Below are 16277 nucleotides of genomic sequence, written 5' to 3' on the forward strand. Positions count from 1 at the left end.
AGGAGCTAACGATGGGCCGGTGTTCCTAGGTAGAATAGAGACCTTTTTCCCAATCCTCAGCCTTTCCGAGCCCAGCGTCCAATTAGAAAGCTCTGAAAAGGAGATGGGCGGGACAAAATAAGAAAAAGGGCAGGCATTCCGAACACGATAGCCAATCGAAAGGAACTGGGAACACTGAGTGGCTGTTCCGAATAAAGTGACACGGCCCACCTCCAATCGGATTGTCAGGGGCTGCGGAAGGCGGCGCGAAGTTTGAATCGGCGAGAGGGGGTCACGAATACACACCGGGGGAGCGGGGCGGGGGCGTCCCGCCATGGAGGAGCTGGAAGAGAGGCTGCGCCGCAGCAACGCGCGCTTCGTGGACTCCCTGCAGCGGATCATCGAGAAGGTGAGGCTGGGGGCGGGGCTTCGTCACCGTACCCCCCCCGGTCGTTATGCCGGGGTGACCCCGCCCCCCGGCTCCGGTAACGGCCCGGCCGGGAGTCGCGCGGCCCAGGCCCCCGGGCAGCGCTACGCGCAGCTCGCGCGGGGGTCGCAGGGCTCCGACGCGCCGCCCGTGGCTGCTCAGGGCGGCCCGGCCGCTGACGTGGCTCCCCGCGTGGGCACAGTCCGGAGGCCCCGCTGCCCTCCCTGCAACCGCAACCAGCAACCCGGGCTGGCGGCGCTTGGCGGGCCGGGCGCTCACTCGCCTCAGACCTTTCAGGCGCCACTTTCCCGCGCGGACGGTGCGCGACGTGAGCTGTCGCCCAGCTGTCGCCCGTCACTTCAACAGCCCGGGACTGGGGTCACTTTGCAAAGGCGCTGCTGCGCCCCCAGCGGCGCGACGTCTCGGGAGCGCCCGGGCGCCCCCGCCCGGGGACATCGGGGGCCTTTTACTCCGGGCTCGGAGTCTGCGTTCGGGAGTTAGTGTTCGGAAGCTTGTGGCTCCGTTCCGGGGGCGTCGTGTGCGGCAGCGACGTGGCCGGTCACAAGCCAGTTACTGCCGCGCCCACGCTGCAGCCCGGGAAGGGGGTGGCTCCAGCGCCCGGGAGACGGAAGTTCCCCAAGTATTTTTGTTTGGTCTCCATGTTTATCTAAAAAGAAAAAAGAAAAGGAGTACTTGTGGCACCTTAGAGACTAACCAGTTTATTTGAGCATGAGCTTTCGTGAGCTACAGCTCACTTCATCGGATGCAGCGAGCTGTAGCTCACGAAAGCTCATGCTCAAATAAACTGGTTAGTCTCTAAGGTGCCACAAGTACTCCTTTTCTTTTTTCTTTTTACGAATACAGACTAACACGGCTGTTACTCTGAAACATGTTTATCTATAAACTTTAAAAATACGTATGCGGTGTATTTGTTTTGGTGATCGTGTTTAGACAGTGATGGTGGTAAATGCCTCTTTCTCATCTTGCCAGTCCCCTCTAGACTGTATTGCCTTACGGGATCAGACCAGCCGTCCCTCTAATCAGATTCCCAGTCTATCAGTGGCCAAAACCAGTTACATCAGAGGAAAGTGGAAGAAGCCCCGTAAGGGACAGTTACGGGATATCTTGTCCATGGTGCACATTTACCTCTCAACACCTTTCAGTTAGTGTTCGGTTTATGCCCTGGGACAGCAGTATTTCTATCCTTTAAAAACGTATTTCATCTCATGTAAAAGAGGGTATTGTCAGATTGCAGACTTTAAAATATTTGAAAGTAAAAGTCTGTGTGTGTGTGTGTTTTTCAGTTTAAACCAAGCTTATGAAAATCGTTGAACTTTATGTAAAACCTCTGCTATTAAATATTTAACCAATCATTTCTAACTGTTAAAATGGTCTTTTTTTTTTAAATAGTACAATTATCCCTTTGAAGATGATATACTTGTCTCTATGGAATCATTGACTTATGATACACCCATTGGTAAGAATTCCTTAAAATAAAGGTGTTTTCATTTTTTTTTTCAGACCTACTACAGTGTACAGATTTACACAAATAGGACTGGATAATGTCTGGCAAAAATAATTCACTCTGTGGCCCAGATCCTAAAAAAAACTTAAGTATCTGCTGTAGTTTACCCATGGGAGTAGTCCCAGTGAAGCCGTATGTAAAATGCAACGCATGGATAATTTTTACAGGCTCTGGGTCTATGTCCATATGTAGCAATAAGTGAAGAGTAAAAGCAAGTTACAATTTTAGTCATTATTTAGACAAAAAAAGGTATTGGGGCTCTACTATAGTCAGTTGTAAGGAACAAACATTAGGGTAGAAGAGGAGTTTAAAGGAAAGAACGTAAGTGAGAAAAGAGAATGAAGGGGAGAACTCAGAAGCTGTTATGTAAAAGCTGTTGTGATGTGAATGTTTTGCAGCATCTCATTGGATGGAATAGATTGTTATCTTAAGAAGACTTTTTCTTCACTGTGAGAGCACATGATTAATTTTGTTACTGTACTGAGATTGGGGGAAGTCATGTTTTTCCAAGGTTTCATAAAAGTTGTCATCCATCAGAAGGGTTGCATGTATCTGAGGAGATTCGAACACAAAAGGCTGAGATCTGTCTAAAATATCATATGGTCTGCAATGTAATAGGCAATGTGGTCTAATGGTTTGAATATGTTACTTGGAGCCAAGAACTGCTCTGCTATAGCTTCCTACCTGTCAGATGAGGATGGATACCTAAGTGCCTTACCAGGGTTAACTTAACTATTGTAGGCATATGTAAAATGCTACAAAAATACCAACTATTATGTAGTCCTAGGTCCAGAATTTAGGCTGTGTTTTTAAAGGCTTTTACAATCTTAATATAATTAAATATATTTTCAGGAGTTAAGGATTAGGGTTGGATTTTTTTGTGTGTTTGCATTTTTGCCGCTTGGAATGTGTGAATTTGCAATGCTGTGTCTGGTGTAATATGTCTGGTTTTTGTAACATCTATTTACACCTTATATGAAACACTACGTATAGGTCCTATTACTGCAAAGACTTACACATGTGAACTGCTGTACACTCCACATAGGCTTGGTGCATTTAATGGGTCTACTCACATACAAAGTTAGCTGCTTGCTTAGGTCTTTGTAGGTTCAGGGCCATAACATGCAATGGAGCTGAATTATGTCATTAAGGAAACTAACTTTGAATTTATGGACTTTATTCAATTTTATCTCAAACATAGAACTGCATTAAAGAAGTCATTTTCATATAAATTGCTGGCCAACACACAGCGTAAATGCCCTGCAGGTGTAGTTTGGTTTTGATGACATTTTCACTGCCTAACACACTCCCTAAATACAGAGAGGTTATTCAACATAGACATATACTATAATGCATGCAAAATGTTTGTTGTAGTTTCTGTTTTGTTATATCTAGGACCACAGCTATGGGGTGATATGTCAGAAAAAAACATTAATGAATGGAAGAAAAAACTACATAAGGTATTTAATAACTCTCTTGCATGGTATGATTTCCTTAATTTAACCTTGCTGTTCCAAAGAACATTTGTGGGATACAATCAAAGAGAAATAGTTCTCCATTTCATAGCGCTGATAAGCTCAGCGGCCAAAAAAAATATTGCTGAGAGAATACAGCTTGAAGGTCTTTTAACAATACCCTTGTACCTCTTCAGCATATCACTGTTGACTTTAAAATATACTTGAGGTAAAATGACAGCGGTTGGCTAAGTTCTGCCCTGGGGCCTCCAATGGTCCCACCTCTACTATTATTTACATGCATTGTTTTGTAGAGATTGAACTAAAGTAATGACAATGTTTTAGCAATCTGAGTTGTGTCTAAGGCCAAGTCTATACTACCACTTACGTCTGCAAAACTTATGTCGTTCAGGAGTGTGAAAAAACACCTTGAGTGACATAAGTTTCGCTGGCATAAGTGGTAGCGTGCACAGCACTATGTTGGTGGGAGAACTTCTCCCGCTGACATAGCTACTGCCGCTCATTGGACATGGTTTAATTATGCCGATGAGAGAACTCTCTCCCACCGGCCTAGAGCAGCTACACGAAATCTTACAGCGGTGCAGCTGCATCAGTATAGCTCTGCTGCTGTAAGATGTCTCACGTAGACATATAGCGTAAGTGTGCGCATGCCAAGCTCAATTCTCTTCCTCCCTTATTGTGGAAATTATATTTTATGTGTTTCCTTTTTCCCTCTCTTCCTGCGTCACTCCAAAAAACAAATATTGGCCTCCTCAGCAAATGTATATTACAAACGTTCGTAAGAAACCAAACCTTCAGTCTTCTCCCAAATGCCTGATCTAAAAGGTGGGCTGTGTGGAGTGTCTTGAAGGTCAACAAATCTGGATTTTTTTGAACTGGGCAGATTAAAGGAAAGAAGAGTGAATTTTTAGTCTCGAGGGGACCCAAAGGAGAATGCTCTCTCCTTCGCTCTCTCATATACCAAGGTATCTGCAGTTTGTGTGTCTTTGATTTCAACAGTAGCAGTATGGTGTGAGAAAGCAAGGTGGTGCTTCAGGTAAGATGATCCTAGGGATATTCAGTGCTTTGTAGGTTAATAACCTCTTAGACTGCAACCAAAAGCTGTTGGGAATTGAGGTTGAATAGTACTTTACAGAATCAGGGCCCTTATAAATAAATAAGCAAAGTAAATAAGTGTCTTGCAAAATAACTTACACTGTTCTAAGATTGTTCTGACTCTTCTCTTTTTTGTTTTTAATTGCAGAGGGCCACACAATGTCAAAAAATCACAGGTAAAGGAAAAGTTTTACATATTTCAGCATGTACTATATTTAATCTCTTCTAAAGCAAAATAAAAATGCCATATCACTGTATGTGTTGTTTTAGAAATATACATTTGCTTTTAATATGCTAGGCAGTATAAGACTAAAGACCTCGGATATCTTCAACCCCAGAAAATATTTTTACAGTGGCACTACTGGACATGTTAGTATGCCTTTATAAAAAGCGTGATTTTTTTTTTAAGATTATCATTAGGACTGTCAAGCGATTAAAAAAATTAATCTCAATTAATTGCGCTGTTAATAATAGAACACCATTTATTTAAATATTTTTGGATTTTTTTGCTACATTTTCAAATACACTGATTTCAATTACAACACTACAAAGTGTACAGTGCTCACTGTATGTTTTTGATTACAAGTATTTACATTGTAAAAATAAGAAATAGTATTTTTCAATTCACGTAATACAAGTACTGTAGTGCAATCTCTTAATCATGAAAGTTGAATCTACAAATATAGAATTATGTATAAAAAAGCTGCATTCAAAAATAAAACAGTGTAAAATTTTAAAGCCTGCAAGTCCACCCATTCCTACTTCTTGTTCAGCCAATTGCTCAGACAAATAAGTTTGTTTACATTTGCAGAAGATAATGCTGCCCACTGCTTGTTTACAATGTCACCTAAAAGTGAGAACAGGCATTCTCATGGCTCTGTTGTAGCTGGCAACATTTACATGCCAGATACGCTAAAGATTCATCTGTCCCTTCATGCTTCAACCACCATTTCAGGGGTCATGCGTCCATGCTGATGACGGGTTCTGCTTGATAACAATCCAGAGCAGTGCAGACCGATGCATGTTCACTTTCATTATCTGAGTCAGATGCCACCGGAGGAAGGTTGATTTTTCTTTTTCGATAGTTCGGATTCTGTAGTTTCTGCATTGAAATGTTGCTCTCTGAAAGCATGCTCCACACATCGTCCTGCTCAGATTTTGGAAAGCACTTCAGATTCTTAAACCTTGGGTCGAGTGTGAGATTTCTAAAGATAGCTGCAGCATTGGTACCTTCTTTGCGTTTTGTCAAATCTGCAGAGAAAGTGTTCTTAAAATGATCAACATGTGCTGGGTCATCATACGAGACTCCCATAACATGAAATATATGGCAGAATATGGGTAAAACAGAGCAGGGTACATACAGTTCTCCCACAAGGAGTTCAGTCACAAATTAAATTAATGCGTTATTTTTTTTTAACGAGCATCATCATGGAAGCATGTCCTCTGGAATGGTGGCCGAAGCATGAAGGGGTATAAGAATGTTTAGCATATCTGGCACGTAAATACCTTGCAATGCCAGCTAGAAAAGTGCCATGCAAATGCCTTTTCTCACTTTCTGGGTGACCTTGTAAATAAGAAGAGGGCCCCATTATCTCCTGTAAATGTAAACAGACTTCTTTGTCTTAGCGATTGGTTGAGCAAGAAGTAGACTGGGTGGGACTTGTAGGCTCTAAGGTTTTACATTGTTTTGCTTTTGCGTGCAGTTACGGAACAACAACAAAAATCTACATTTGTAAGTTGCGCTTTCACAGAGATTGCACTATGGTATTTCTATGAGGTGAATTGAAAAATACAATGTTTATCATTTTTACAGTGCAAATATTTATAATAAAAATAATATACACTTCGATTTCAATTACAACACAGAATACTATATATGAAAATGTAGTAAAACATCCAAAATATTTAGTAAATTTCAATTGGTATTCTATTGTTTAACAATGCGATTAAAACTGCGATTAATTTTTTTGAGTTAATCGTGTGAGTTAACTGCGATTAATCTACAGCCCTAATTATCATATACATTTTTACTATGGGATATTTTTTAAAAGTCCTGCTTTTAAATCTGAACTCTTCAAAGTGCAAATTGTTAGTGAAGGGAAGTCAGATGAATGCTCCAAAAGGTTCTGAAATGTGGATTTAAAAAAAGCTTGAGATGAGTGCTTACCCGGTAGGTGTGGTTGGTATCATTGCCTATTAAGATTGCTCAACACTTCCTATTATAAGACTCTGTTTTCAGTTACTTCTAGCAACCAAATCTTTCAAGCTGAAATTTTCCATGCTGGATGTTTGCCTCAGGCTGAGTTTTGGAAAATTTCAGCCGAATTATTCTCAAAAATGGCTGAACCAGTCTAGGTTAAAATAAGGGTTTTTTACCCCATTATATTCTGGTGACCTGTTCTTTGAAAAGCTCTAGCGCCTTCAGGCTTTGGAGCAGGGACTTGAAATTGGGCTGGAGAGGATGGGTTTTTTTGCTAGGGTTGTGGATTTGCCATCCTTGTGAAAATCTAACTACATTTGGTCAAGTTATAAGCCTTTGGAAAATTAGCAACTCTCACATGCTCAGTAGTTTGATATTAGCAGCTAAAATCCCAGAAGATTCCATGCTCACTGAGCGTGTTTGAGCCTCTCTCAGCTCCTAGCACAGGTACCAGTCCCCACAGAGTGACTAAACATTCTCCATCTCCTCAAGACTACTGTAAGTGACAGGAATGTGCATTTGTCATCCTTGAAGGCCCTACCAAATTCATGGTCCATTTTGGTCAATTTCATGGTCATAGGATTTTAAAAATCGTAAATTTCACGATTTCAGCTATTTAATTCTGAAATTTCACGGTGTTGTATTTGTAGGGATCCTGACCCAAAAAGGAGTTGGGGGTGGGGGAGTTGTGATACAGTTACCCTTACTTCTGCACTGCTGTGGCGGTGGCACTGCTGTCAGAACTGGGCGGACGGAGAGTGGTGGTGGCTGGCCGGGAGCCCAGTGCTGAAGGCAGAGCCACCACCAGCAGCAGCGCAGAAGTAAGGAAGGCATGGTATGGTCTTGCCACCCTAACTTCTGTGCTGCTGCTGGCAGGGTGCTGCCTTCAGAGCTGGGCCCCTGGCCAACAGTCACCGCTCTCTGGACGCTCAGCTCTGAAGACAGCACAGAAGTAAGGGTGGCAATACTGTGACACCGCCACCCCACTCCGCAACTCATTGGGGACCCCAATAGAGAAACGCTGGTCTCCCTGTGAATTTGTACGGTATAGGGTAAAAGCACACAAAAGACCAGATTTCATGGGGGAGACCCGATTTCACAGTCCGTGAAGTGTTTTTCATGGCCATGACTTTGGTTGGGCCCTAGTCATCCTTACAGAGTGACTGAGCATGTTCCAGCCCAGGGCTATGCAGGCTAAGCAGGGTACTCCCTCTAATGGCTGCTCTGGGCCTAGGTGCTGCTGGACACTGAAAATCAGAGCAGGAAGCTTGTCTCTCCTGTGCTCATAGGGACCCGTCCCCCCAGTTAGCACCCAGACAGCATGGAGGAGGAAGCAGTCTGATTTGAATGCAGAGAGAACAAAAGCTGTACAGGGGGGAAGGTAAGGAGTAAATTGGGACAAATTGTTTGGTAAAACTGGGACTAGAGGGAGTGAGGGAGAGAAGCTGGGATTGAGGATAGCGGGGGTAATGGAGACTGGGACTGATTGGGCATGGAGATTAAGACTGGGAGGTGGTGGGGGATGGGCTTCTGGGAACTGGTTGGTGGTGCGGATGGGGTCACTGAGATTGGATGAGAAGCTGAAGGGGAGTGGGGACACTGGGACAGGTTGGTCTAGGAGACAGTCACTAAGAAACAGTGGGGGAAGAGCATAGGGGTGTGGTGGGAAGAGAGATTTAGATTGTATGAGGAGCCTGAGGAGGGTGACTAGGACGGTGATTGGGCAAGAAGAGTGGGACTAGGATGTGAACCCTGAGGGGTGGAGACTTGGACTGGATAGGCAAGGAGAAAGGGCCTGGAACAAGGAGCCACAGGTGGGGAAGAGACAGGGCTGGAATAGCCAGTTTGGAGGGGATAAGGCAGAAGGGGTCAAACTTGGTGAGGGGGAGGGGAAATGTGTAGTATTCTGTGTTGAAATTGAAATTAATACATTTGAAAATGTAAAAAACATCCAAAAATCTTTAAATAAATGGTATTCTGTTATTTAACAGTGCGATTAGTCATGCAATTGCTTTTTTTTTAATCGTACAATTAATCACAATTAATTTTTTTAATCACTTGACAGGCCTAATACAAATACATAAACAAAAAGAAAAACTGGAAAATTTATTTTTTTGCCTCAGAACAAAAGCAGAGAAACATCCATGCTGTCCATCCATTTTTGGTAACAAGTGTAAAGTATTTCTTGCTTAGGAGGACTTAAGACTAGCATAACTAAGTTCAAAAAAGGGGGGGAGGGGGGTACAGAAGGTGTGAAGCGTTTTTTCTTCTACATGGCCTTGCATACAATAAAGATGATGAGATTTAAAAGTAGTTCAAATCAAGCCTTTAGAACTAAAAAACAAAACAACCCCACCCCCAACCGAACAAATACATTTCTTTGGCATTAATTTCAATGCCATTAGCACATAGCAGGGCTAGGGTCAAATCCGGAGCTTAATGCAAAGACTTCCCAGTGCAGAGACATCAAACGCTGTCTTTTGAAGTCTCCATTGCAAGCTGTTCCACTGTCTCAATTTCATTCCACTACCTAAGAATATGTTTTAATTACCATTCTCCCCCCGCCCCTGTCAGCATATACACATACTATTATAAATTAGAAAGTTAAGAGGTGTGATCATATGACTTCAGTGGCCTTTGGAGAAAGCCTACAGTTAACATATACTAGAAACCTTTTTTCGGGGAGAATTTCTATTACGCCATTTGATTTATGAATACTGCTCTTGTGCTCACACCTGACCCATATAAACAATACACTTTTTTAACTCTCTTCCCCTATCATTTGAATGTAATTACATCAGCTGAACCCCCTAAAAGATAGTTGGTCCTAACATCCTTTTGTTGTGCTATCTACATTCATTCCCTATCCAAGAGTCCACCTTTAACCCAGTCTAACAATATATTAACAAAGAAAAACCAAACCAAAACCACCACTATGTTCAAAGAACATTCAGGTTGCAAAGACAAGCATCAGTAGTTGGAAAAAAATAATCGTAATTAATCGCACTGTTAATAATAGAATGCCATTTACTTAAATATTTTTGGATGTTTTTACGTTTTCAAATATATTAATTTCAATTTCAACACAGAATACAAAGTGTACAGTGGGGGTAGGAGGACTAAGGAAGAAATGTGTTAAACTCCTGGCAGAATGATATTTCTGTGGTGTTTAACATACAGTCCAAATTTTTCCTTACCTAAATAAAGGGGATGTTTGTTCCAGTTTCAAACAAACAAAAAAAATCCCTCTGTGATGTTTAATAGATTTTGCTCTCTAGGGACAAAAGCAGAAATTTGTTTGATATGACTACTCTTGTTGCTTCTCAGTAGCACAGTTAAGTTGGGAGTAATGTAACCCTGAATCAGCATTTTAAAAATAAAATATATTGCTAAAAGATATTTTCAATGCACTGTAGATGTACGTCGTGTTCACAAACTGAGCAAGATGGATCCCTGTGATCCTAAGAGCTTACAAGCTAAGGCCCTGATCCTGCAAACAGCATAAACTCACGTGCTTAACTTTATGCATGCGAGTAATCCCATCATAGTCTTGTTTGGTCCTCCTCCCCTTATAATTCCATATGCATTTCTCGAAGGCTTCGTCGTGCAAACTGCTAGGCATGAAATTTGTCCCATTGACTTCAGTGCGAATACTTGTATCTGTAAAATTGAGCACTGAACAAATGAACAAATATTTGCAGGATCCCCATATGCCTAATTTAAGAAGCCAAAAGGTTTTTCCCTATCATAATAAAAATAAATAACACTTTGATCTTTGACTAACGTCAGTTTATCTAGGAACAGACTTGAAGCAGTTAAGCAGGGGTGGGCAAACTTTTAGGCCTGAGGGCCCATTGGGGTTCCGAAACTGTATGGAGGGCTGGGTAGGGAAGGCTGTGCCTCCCCAAACAGCCTGGCCCTGGCCGCCTATCTGCCCCCTCCCATTTCCCGCCCCCTGACTGCCTCCCTCAGAACCCCTGACCCATCCAACCCCGCCTGCTCCTTGTCCCCGGACACCACCCCCTATTCAACCCTCCCCGTCCCCTGACTGCCCTGACCCCTATCCACACCCCAGCCCCCTGATAGGCCCCCCCGGGACACTCACGCCTATCCAGCCCTCCTGCTCCCTGCCCCATTACCATGCTACTCAGAGTACCAGGACTGGCAGCCATGCCTCCCGGCCGGAGCCAACCACACCACCTCACAGTCTAGAGCACCGGGGCAGGCCAGTGGCTCTCACAGTCGCACTGCCCAGCAGGAGCTCGCAGCCCTGCCACCCAGAGCACTGGCGGCATGGTGAGCTGAGTCTGTGCAGGAGTGGGGGGACAGCAGGGGAGAGGCTGGGGGCTAGCATCCCTGTCCGGGAGCTCAAGGGCCGGGCAGGACGGTCCGGCCCGTGGGCCATAGTTTGCCCACCTCTGAGTTAAAGCAAAAGCAACAAATTTTGCCTTCAGCAGGAACTTTTTTTTTTCCACGTCAGACATGGATGGGTAGCTTTAGACTATTTGGTTATACATATATTTTTATTATACATAATGTTTCCATGTTTTGCAGACCAGTTGCATCACATGCGCTCTGTCATGAGAAGACATAAGCACTACAGTTTTAGTACCAGCAGATTAGGAAGATTTAGGTACAGAACTTTTATTAGGTATCCTTCGTTCTAGAGAGGAGAATCAAATTCTTGCTAATAGTGTAATATCAGACTGAGTTAATTACTCTTTTTCCCCTGCCTCTGGTGCACATCAAAAGCATGTCCCATGTATAGATATTAGAGGCTGTACTACTACTGAGAAACTAGATCCTGTTTTCCAATATAACAAGGAGTTATCCTTGTTTAAGATGCCTATTTAGTTCTGTTTCCAGAACCAAAGGCATTTTCTTCATATTTTCAGGTTTCTTCTCAACTACTTCAAATCAGTTTTCCATCTGAGACATTTTATTAAGGACAGTATCTAGTTTAGCATCAAGAATCAAATTACCCTTCAAAAGTATTCGCAGCTGTAAATACAAATTAAATAAAGTTGGCATCAGATGTAATCACCGGTTTTAAGGAAATTTGATTGTTTTTTTTAATCAGTCAGACTGAGTACTTCTGGTGCACTAATAAGCTAAGGGAGAAGATGGTGAGGACTGAAGCACAAAGTACAATCTTTCACTGGATTCTTAAAGGAGAAAAAAGCATGGAACATGTTTTAGACTCTTTTTATAACAACAGATGCTGTTATGGTCTTTACATTTGTCTTGCTTCTTGTGGGGGGAAAAAAAAATTAAAATATAGGGATGGAGACAAGTTCCCCCTTAAGCCAAGGAGGGGAAGCACAATTTGTAAAGGAAGAAACTGTTCTAAGATGGGCTGCCCAAAATATACCAGAAAGATATGAAGTACATAAAGCAGCTCCTGAAGTAGCAGGTGGAAAAAAACCCAAACCTCCCTGATATCCCTTCAAAATACACAGAAAACTGCCTCCCCTCTTTCTCTTCTCTCGTGACTCTCAAAGACAGTACCAGGAAATGTAGGCAGAGGATATCCGCTTTCTGGTGTCACTTCAGGGAGCAAGCGGGAAAGGTATAGCACAGAGGTGGGCAAACTACGGCCCACGAGCCACATCTGGCCCGCGGGACCGTCCTGCCTGGCCCCTGAGCTCCTGGCCAGGGAGGCTAGCCCCGGTCCCTCCCCCACAGCCTCGCCAGCAGTGGGGCTGCAAGCTCCTGCTGCTCTGAGCAGAATGTAAGGGGGTGGTGGTGGCAGCGCATGGCGGCGGCGGGTGGATTGGGTAGCAGGTCCCGGGGAACAAACAGGAAGTAGGGGGCGGTTAGGGGCGGGGCGTCCCAGGGGCAGAGGTTCTGGAGCGGTCAGGGATCAGGGAACAGCGGGGGTTGGATAGGGTGTGGGAGTCCCGGGGGGCCTGTCAGGGGGTGGGGGTGTAGATAGGTCGAGACAGGGAGGGTACAGGGAGCAGGAGGGGTTGGATAGGGGTTGGGATCCTGGTGGGGGCGGTTTGGGGTGGGGGGTCCCGGAAGGGGACAGGAAGTGGGACAGGGTGAATAGGGGGTGGGGGCCAGGCTACTGGGGGGGCACGGCCTTCCCTACCTGGTCCTCCATACAGTTTCACACCCCGATGTGGCCCTCGGGCCAAAAACTTTGCCCACCCCTGGTATAGCAGCTCAAACTGATGTGTGCACGTGGAGGTGTTGCTCCCTGGTTCAGTCATGGCACATCTGACAGTTGCAAGATGGTATTGGTGAAGTAGTGCAGGAAGGCTCGGATCTGGGAACACCAGCAGAATTATTTTGTGTAAATAGTGTTCATTTAATGCAGTGCTGTGTTTGAGGCAGGTATCTGGAGCAGGCAAAATAAAAAGGGTACTTGAAACTAGACAAATGTATATTTATGATACTCTATTTTTCCTTATATATTAATAAAAAAAATTAGCTCTAAATCGTCTCCTTCCTTGTTTTCTAGCACATTTTTAGGCACTATATAAATAATCCACGCAAAGAACACAGAAGAAGGTGTGCTGCATCTCATTAGAACATTATAAATGGTTTTAATAGTATTTGCAACTCGTAATCAGTAATTATTAGTTATAAGTAGTATAAATATTTATCTACCTAAAAGAGTAAATTAATGACTGTAGTGTAAAGCTTGTAAATCTTTTTGTTTAAAAGAGAAAGTCTTGTGCTTTGAATGTAATTTCCAGTATCTACAGCGTGATTTTTTTCATGTGTACAACTTTAAAAAGTTGAGTAAAAATGTCCAGGAACCAATGCTTATGGAAAAGCTTCATAGCTAGAGGGGAATATGGAAAAGTCCAGAAGTAGAGGGATGACTTCTAGAGGTACAAAAGGAAGTTTGGCACCCAACTATACTTGTTCCCCTGAAAATTTCTCCCCCTAACATTTAAGAATGTTAATAACTGGTTTTGGGCAACTTGTATATTTTAAAGGTGAATATTACCTGTACTGTAGAGAAATAGGCTCTGATCCTGCAAACACTTAAGTGTGTGTGTGTGTGTGTATAACTTGACTTACGTGTAGTCCCAATGAGGTTAATAGAAGTACCCACATAAAGAAAGTTAGACAGTTGCTTAAGTATTGTAAGATTGGGTCCCTAGAGATTAGCGGTGTTTTACAAATAGTTTGTGGTTGTCTACTAGGGAGGCTTTTGAGTATCTGTCTAAAAGCACTGGGTGAGATCTGTAGCTGATCTAATGAACATAGCTTCATTGACTTCTGTGATACTGTGCCAATTTATGTTGGGTGAAAATCTGACTCTCTCTCTCTTTCTTCCTTTCTTTCATTTCTTTGTCTGTGTTCTGAATTTGTTAAACCTTTCCGGAGTTTACTTATTTAGAAAATACTTTAATCATAAATATTTGTCTAAATGAGGAATTAGTTAAATCAGTTTTTGGATGCAAATGTAACACTTGTTTGCAATATGTCGCATTCTAACATAGATTTCTTTTTTCAAACTTTCTAATTAAGAATCACGAAAGCAATGGATCTCTGATTTTGAAGATGAAGATTTAAAAGTACATCAGGTATGGACACCATAAGGTTTTCTGGCAAATGTGAATGTGTTAGATATGAATGTATGACTCTGTAAATATAATTACTATGTTTTTCTTCATGCAGGATTCTGTATGATTTTTATGATAGCCTAATTTAAAATAAGTGTGTGAATTATTGAATTAAATTACCATGCTGTCTAATACAGATACAATCTTTTTGAAAAAATGAGGAATTTTTCTTCCTTGTTTACTACGGTATTGCAGCAGTGCATCTCCTTCAAGAATTGCCCATATAGTTCCCTAGCTGTTGAATGCACATGCCTCCTTTATGGCCAGTTGCATCCTTTTAGAAGAGCTATTACTGTTAGTATGTGCATGGTTTGAAACAAAATTTATTCTCATAGTTATTGAGATCATCTAATTTACATTTTCTATCTTTAAAGCAATGGAGCAACTGGAGGTGGCCTGCAGTTGTTATGGGTTTTGTGCCTCACCATACCCTTATCAGCTGTATCCCCCATCTACAAGATGAGTTTGAGGCCTCATTTTATGTGCGCTGAGGCACAATAGTTTCTAATTGCATTACTTGGTGCAACAGAGTTCAGACCATGTCAAACCTGGATCTAATATGCCCTTGCATTTGGTGCACCCCAGATCATACAGAAGTTCAACTAAACTGTACTGCTTAGTTGTCTAACCCTGATGTAATTGGACCTCAAGTTTTTTAGTACATTTTCACAGCTTAACAGAAAGATAGCAGGAGGCTCCCTGCACAGCTGCAGGGCCAATGACACTACAGGCACAAGTTGCAGGGAAGGCTGTGGTCTTGGTGGGGATTGCGCAGAGATCCCCAAGACCACGAGAAGGAGAGCTGGCTCGTGGCTGCAAGGAGGCCACCCTGCTGCTGAACAGCTTCTCCCCAGGAATGGCCCCCACATTCCCAACTGGTGAATGAGTGAGTGGGACTGTAACAGAGAGCTTCCTGCAAGGCTGGGATACTGGACCCTGTGCACATAAGGTGTGGGGGAGACTTCATTTGCTAACTGCAATGGATAGATATGTTGTTCATCCATTTCTGTGTGTCAGGTGGCATCAGTTTACACTAATGACTGCTGATTTAAAATGAATCCTGCTAAGCTTAAGTCATCTGGGTCTAGAGGCTTTTATGGGTTGGGTGAAGCTGGAAAGCCAGTGAGCAGTATGGTCCACAGAGCAATTATTTTTTTTTTCCTTTGGTTATAGCTCTCAACAATATTGGAAAATTATATTTGGACCCTGGTATTGGTCACCATTGTTCTAAAGTTGGGGGGGAGGTTTTTAAGCCTGTTCTTACTGTTTTTAAAGTGTACTACAATATTCTTTCCTCTTGTATTTTTATTTCACTTTTTATCAAGGAATGCATGTTGTTTATATGAAGGCCATATAGAAATAGTCTTTTGTATTATGTCTTCTATAACTCTTTGTCCATCGTGTGATTATCTCCTCCCTCCTGTGCTGTGAATATATGAACATTTGCTGAATCCCAGCCTCTGTTTTAAATTAATCTGAAGTGAAAGAGCTATTTCTTGTGGGCTTTAACACCTACAGATGGGGTTTTGTTTTGTTTTTCAATTGAAGATAGGTTTGTTTTTGTTTTTTTTAACCTTACTGATGTTTAATGTGTCAATTGTAAACTCTACAAGCTCTTTAAGGGTTAGCTGCTTTTGGGGCTTGCTCCTTCTCAGGATCAAATGTGAAACAGTACCTGAAATTCAGTATGGCAGGCTTCTTGGGTTTGTTGCGCCCTTTAAGTAATGACATTGTTTTTCTAGTTATTTGTCTCAAGTTCATGAAAGTTTTTTTGTCTGTCTGCATTTTGCTGTTGTCTTCAGTCCAAAGTGCATTTTTGGATTAGATAGAAAAATACTGTTTAGATTTGTTTTACCAGAGTTCTTGAACCTCGTTGCAAGATGTCAATTGAAAACATGTAGAAAAAGGGTTAGCTATTTGTCTCTATGAGTATCCTTTGCATTGGAATGTAAAAAATTCCTAAAAATATTGACTCTGAAATTTTCTCTACTGA

General features: G+C 42.5%; 1 protein-coding gene across 6 annotated transcripts in view; it reads left to right on the forward strand.

The window, feature by feature from the left end:
* Nucleotides 1-254: 254 nt before the first annotated feature.
* Nucleotides 255-16277, forward strand: part of HJURP (Holliday junction recognition protein) — a 41427-nt gene continuing 25404 nt past the window's right edge. For 5 of the 6 annotated variants that reach the window (XM_074972734.1, XM_074972760.1, XM_074972752.1 and 2 more), the window contains exons 1-5: nt 261-388; nt 1817-1883; nt 3327-3391; nt 4650-4677; nt 14190-14245. In XM_074972734.1, coding sequence (XP_074828835.1) covers nt 314-388; nt 1817-1883; nt 3327-3391; nt 4650-4677; nt 14190-14245 — 291 coding nt within the window. In that variant the 5' untranslated portion in view covers nt 261-313. Of the gene's footprint in view, nt 389-1816; nt 1884-3326; nt 3392-4649; nt 4678-14189; nt 14246-16277 lie in introns of all 6 variants that reach the window. The other variant, XM_074972770.1, reaches the window with a different exon arrangement.

The sequence above is a fragment of the Natator depressus genome, chromosome 1 (genome assembly GCF_965152275.1).
Source record: "Natator depressus isolate rNatDep1 chromosome 1, rNatDep2.hap1, whole genome shotgun sequence".
NCBI lineage: Eukaryota > Metazoa > Chordata > Testudines > Cheloniidae > Natator > Natator depressus.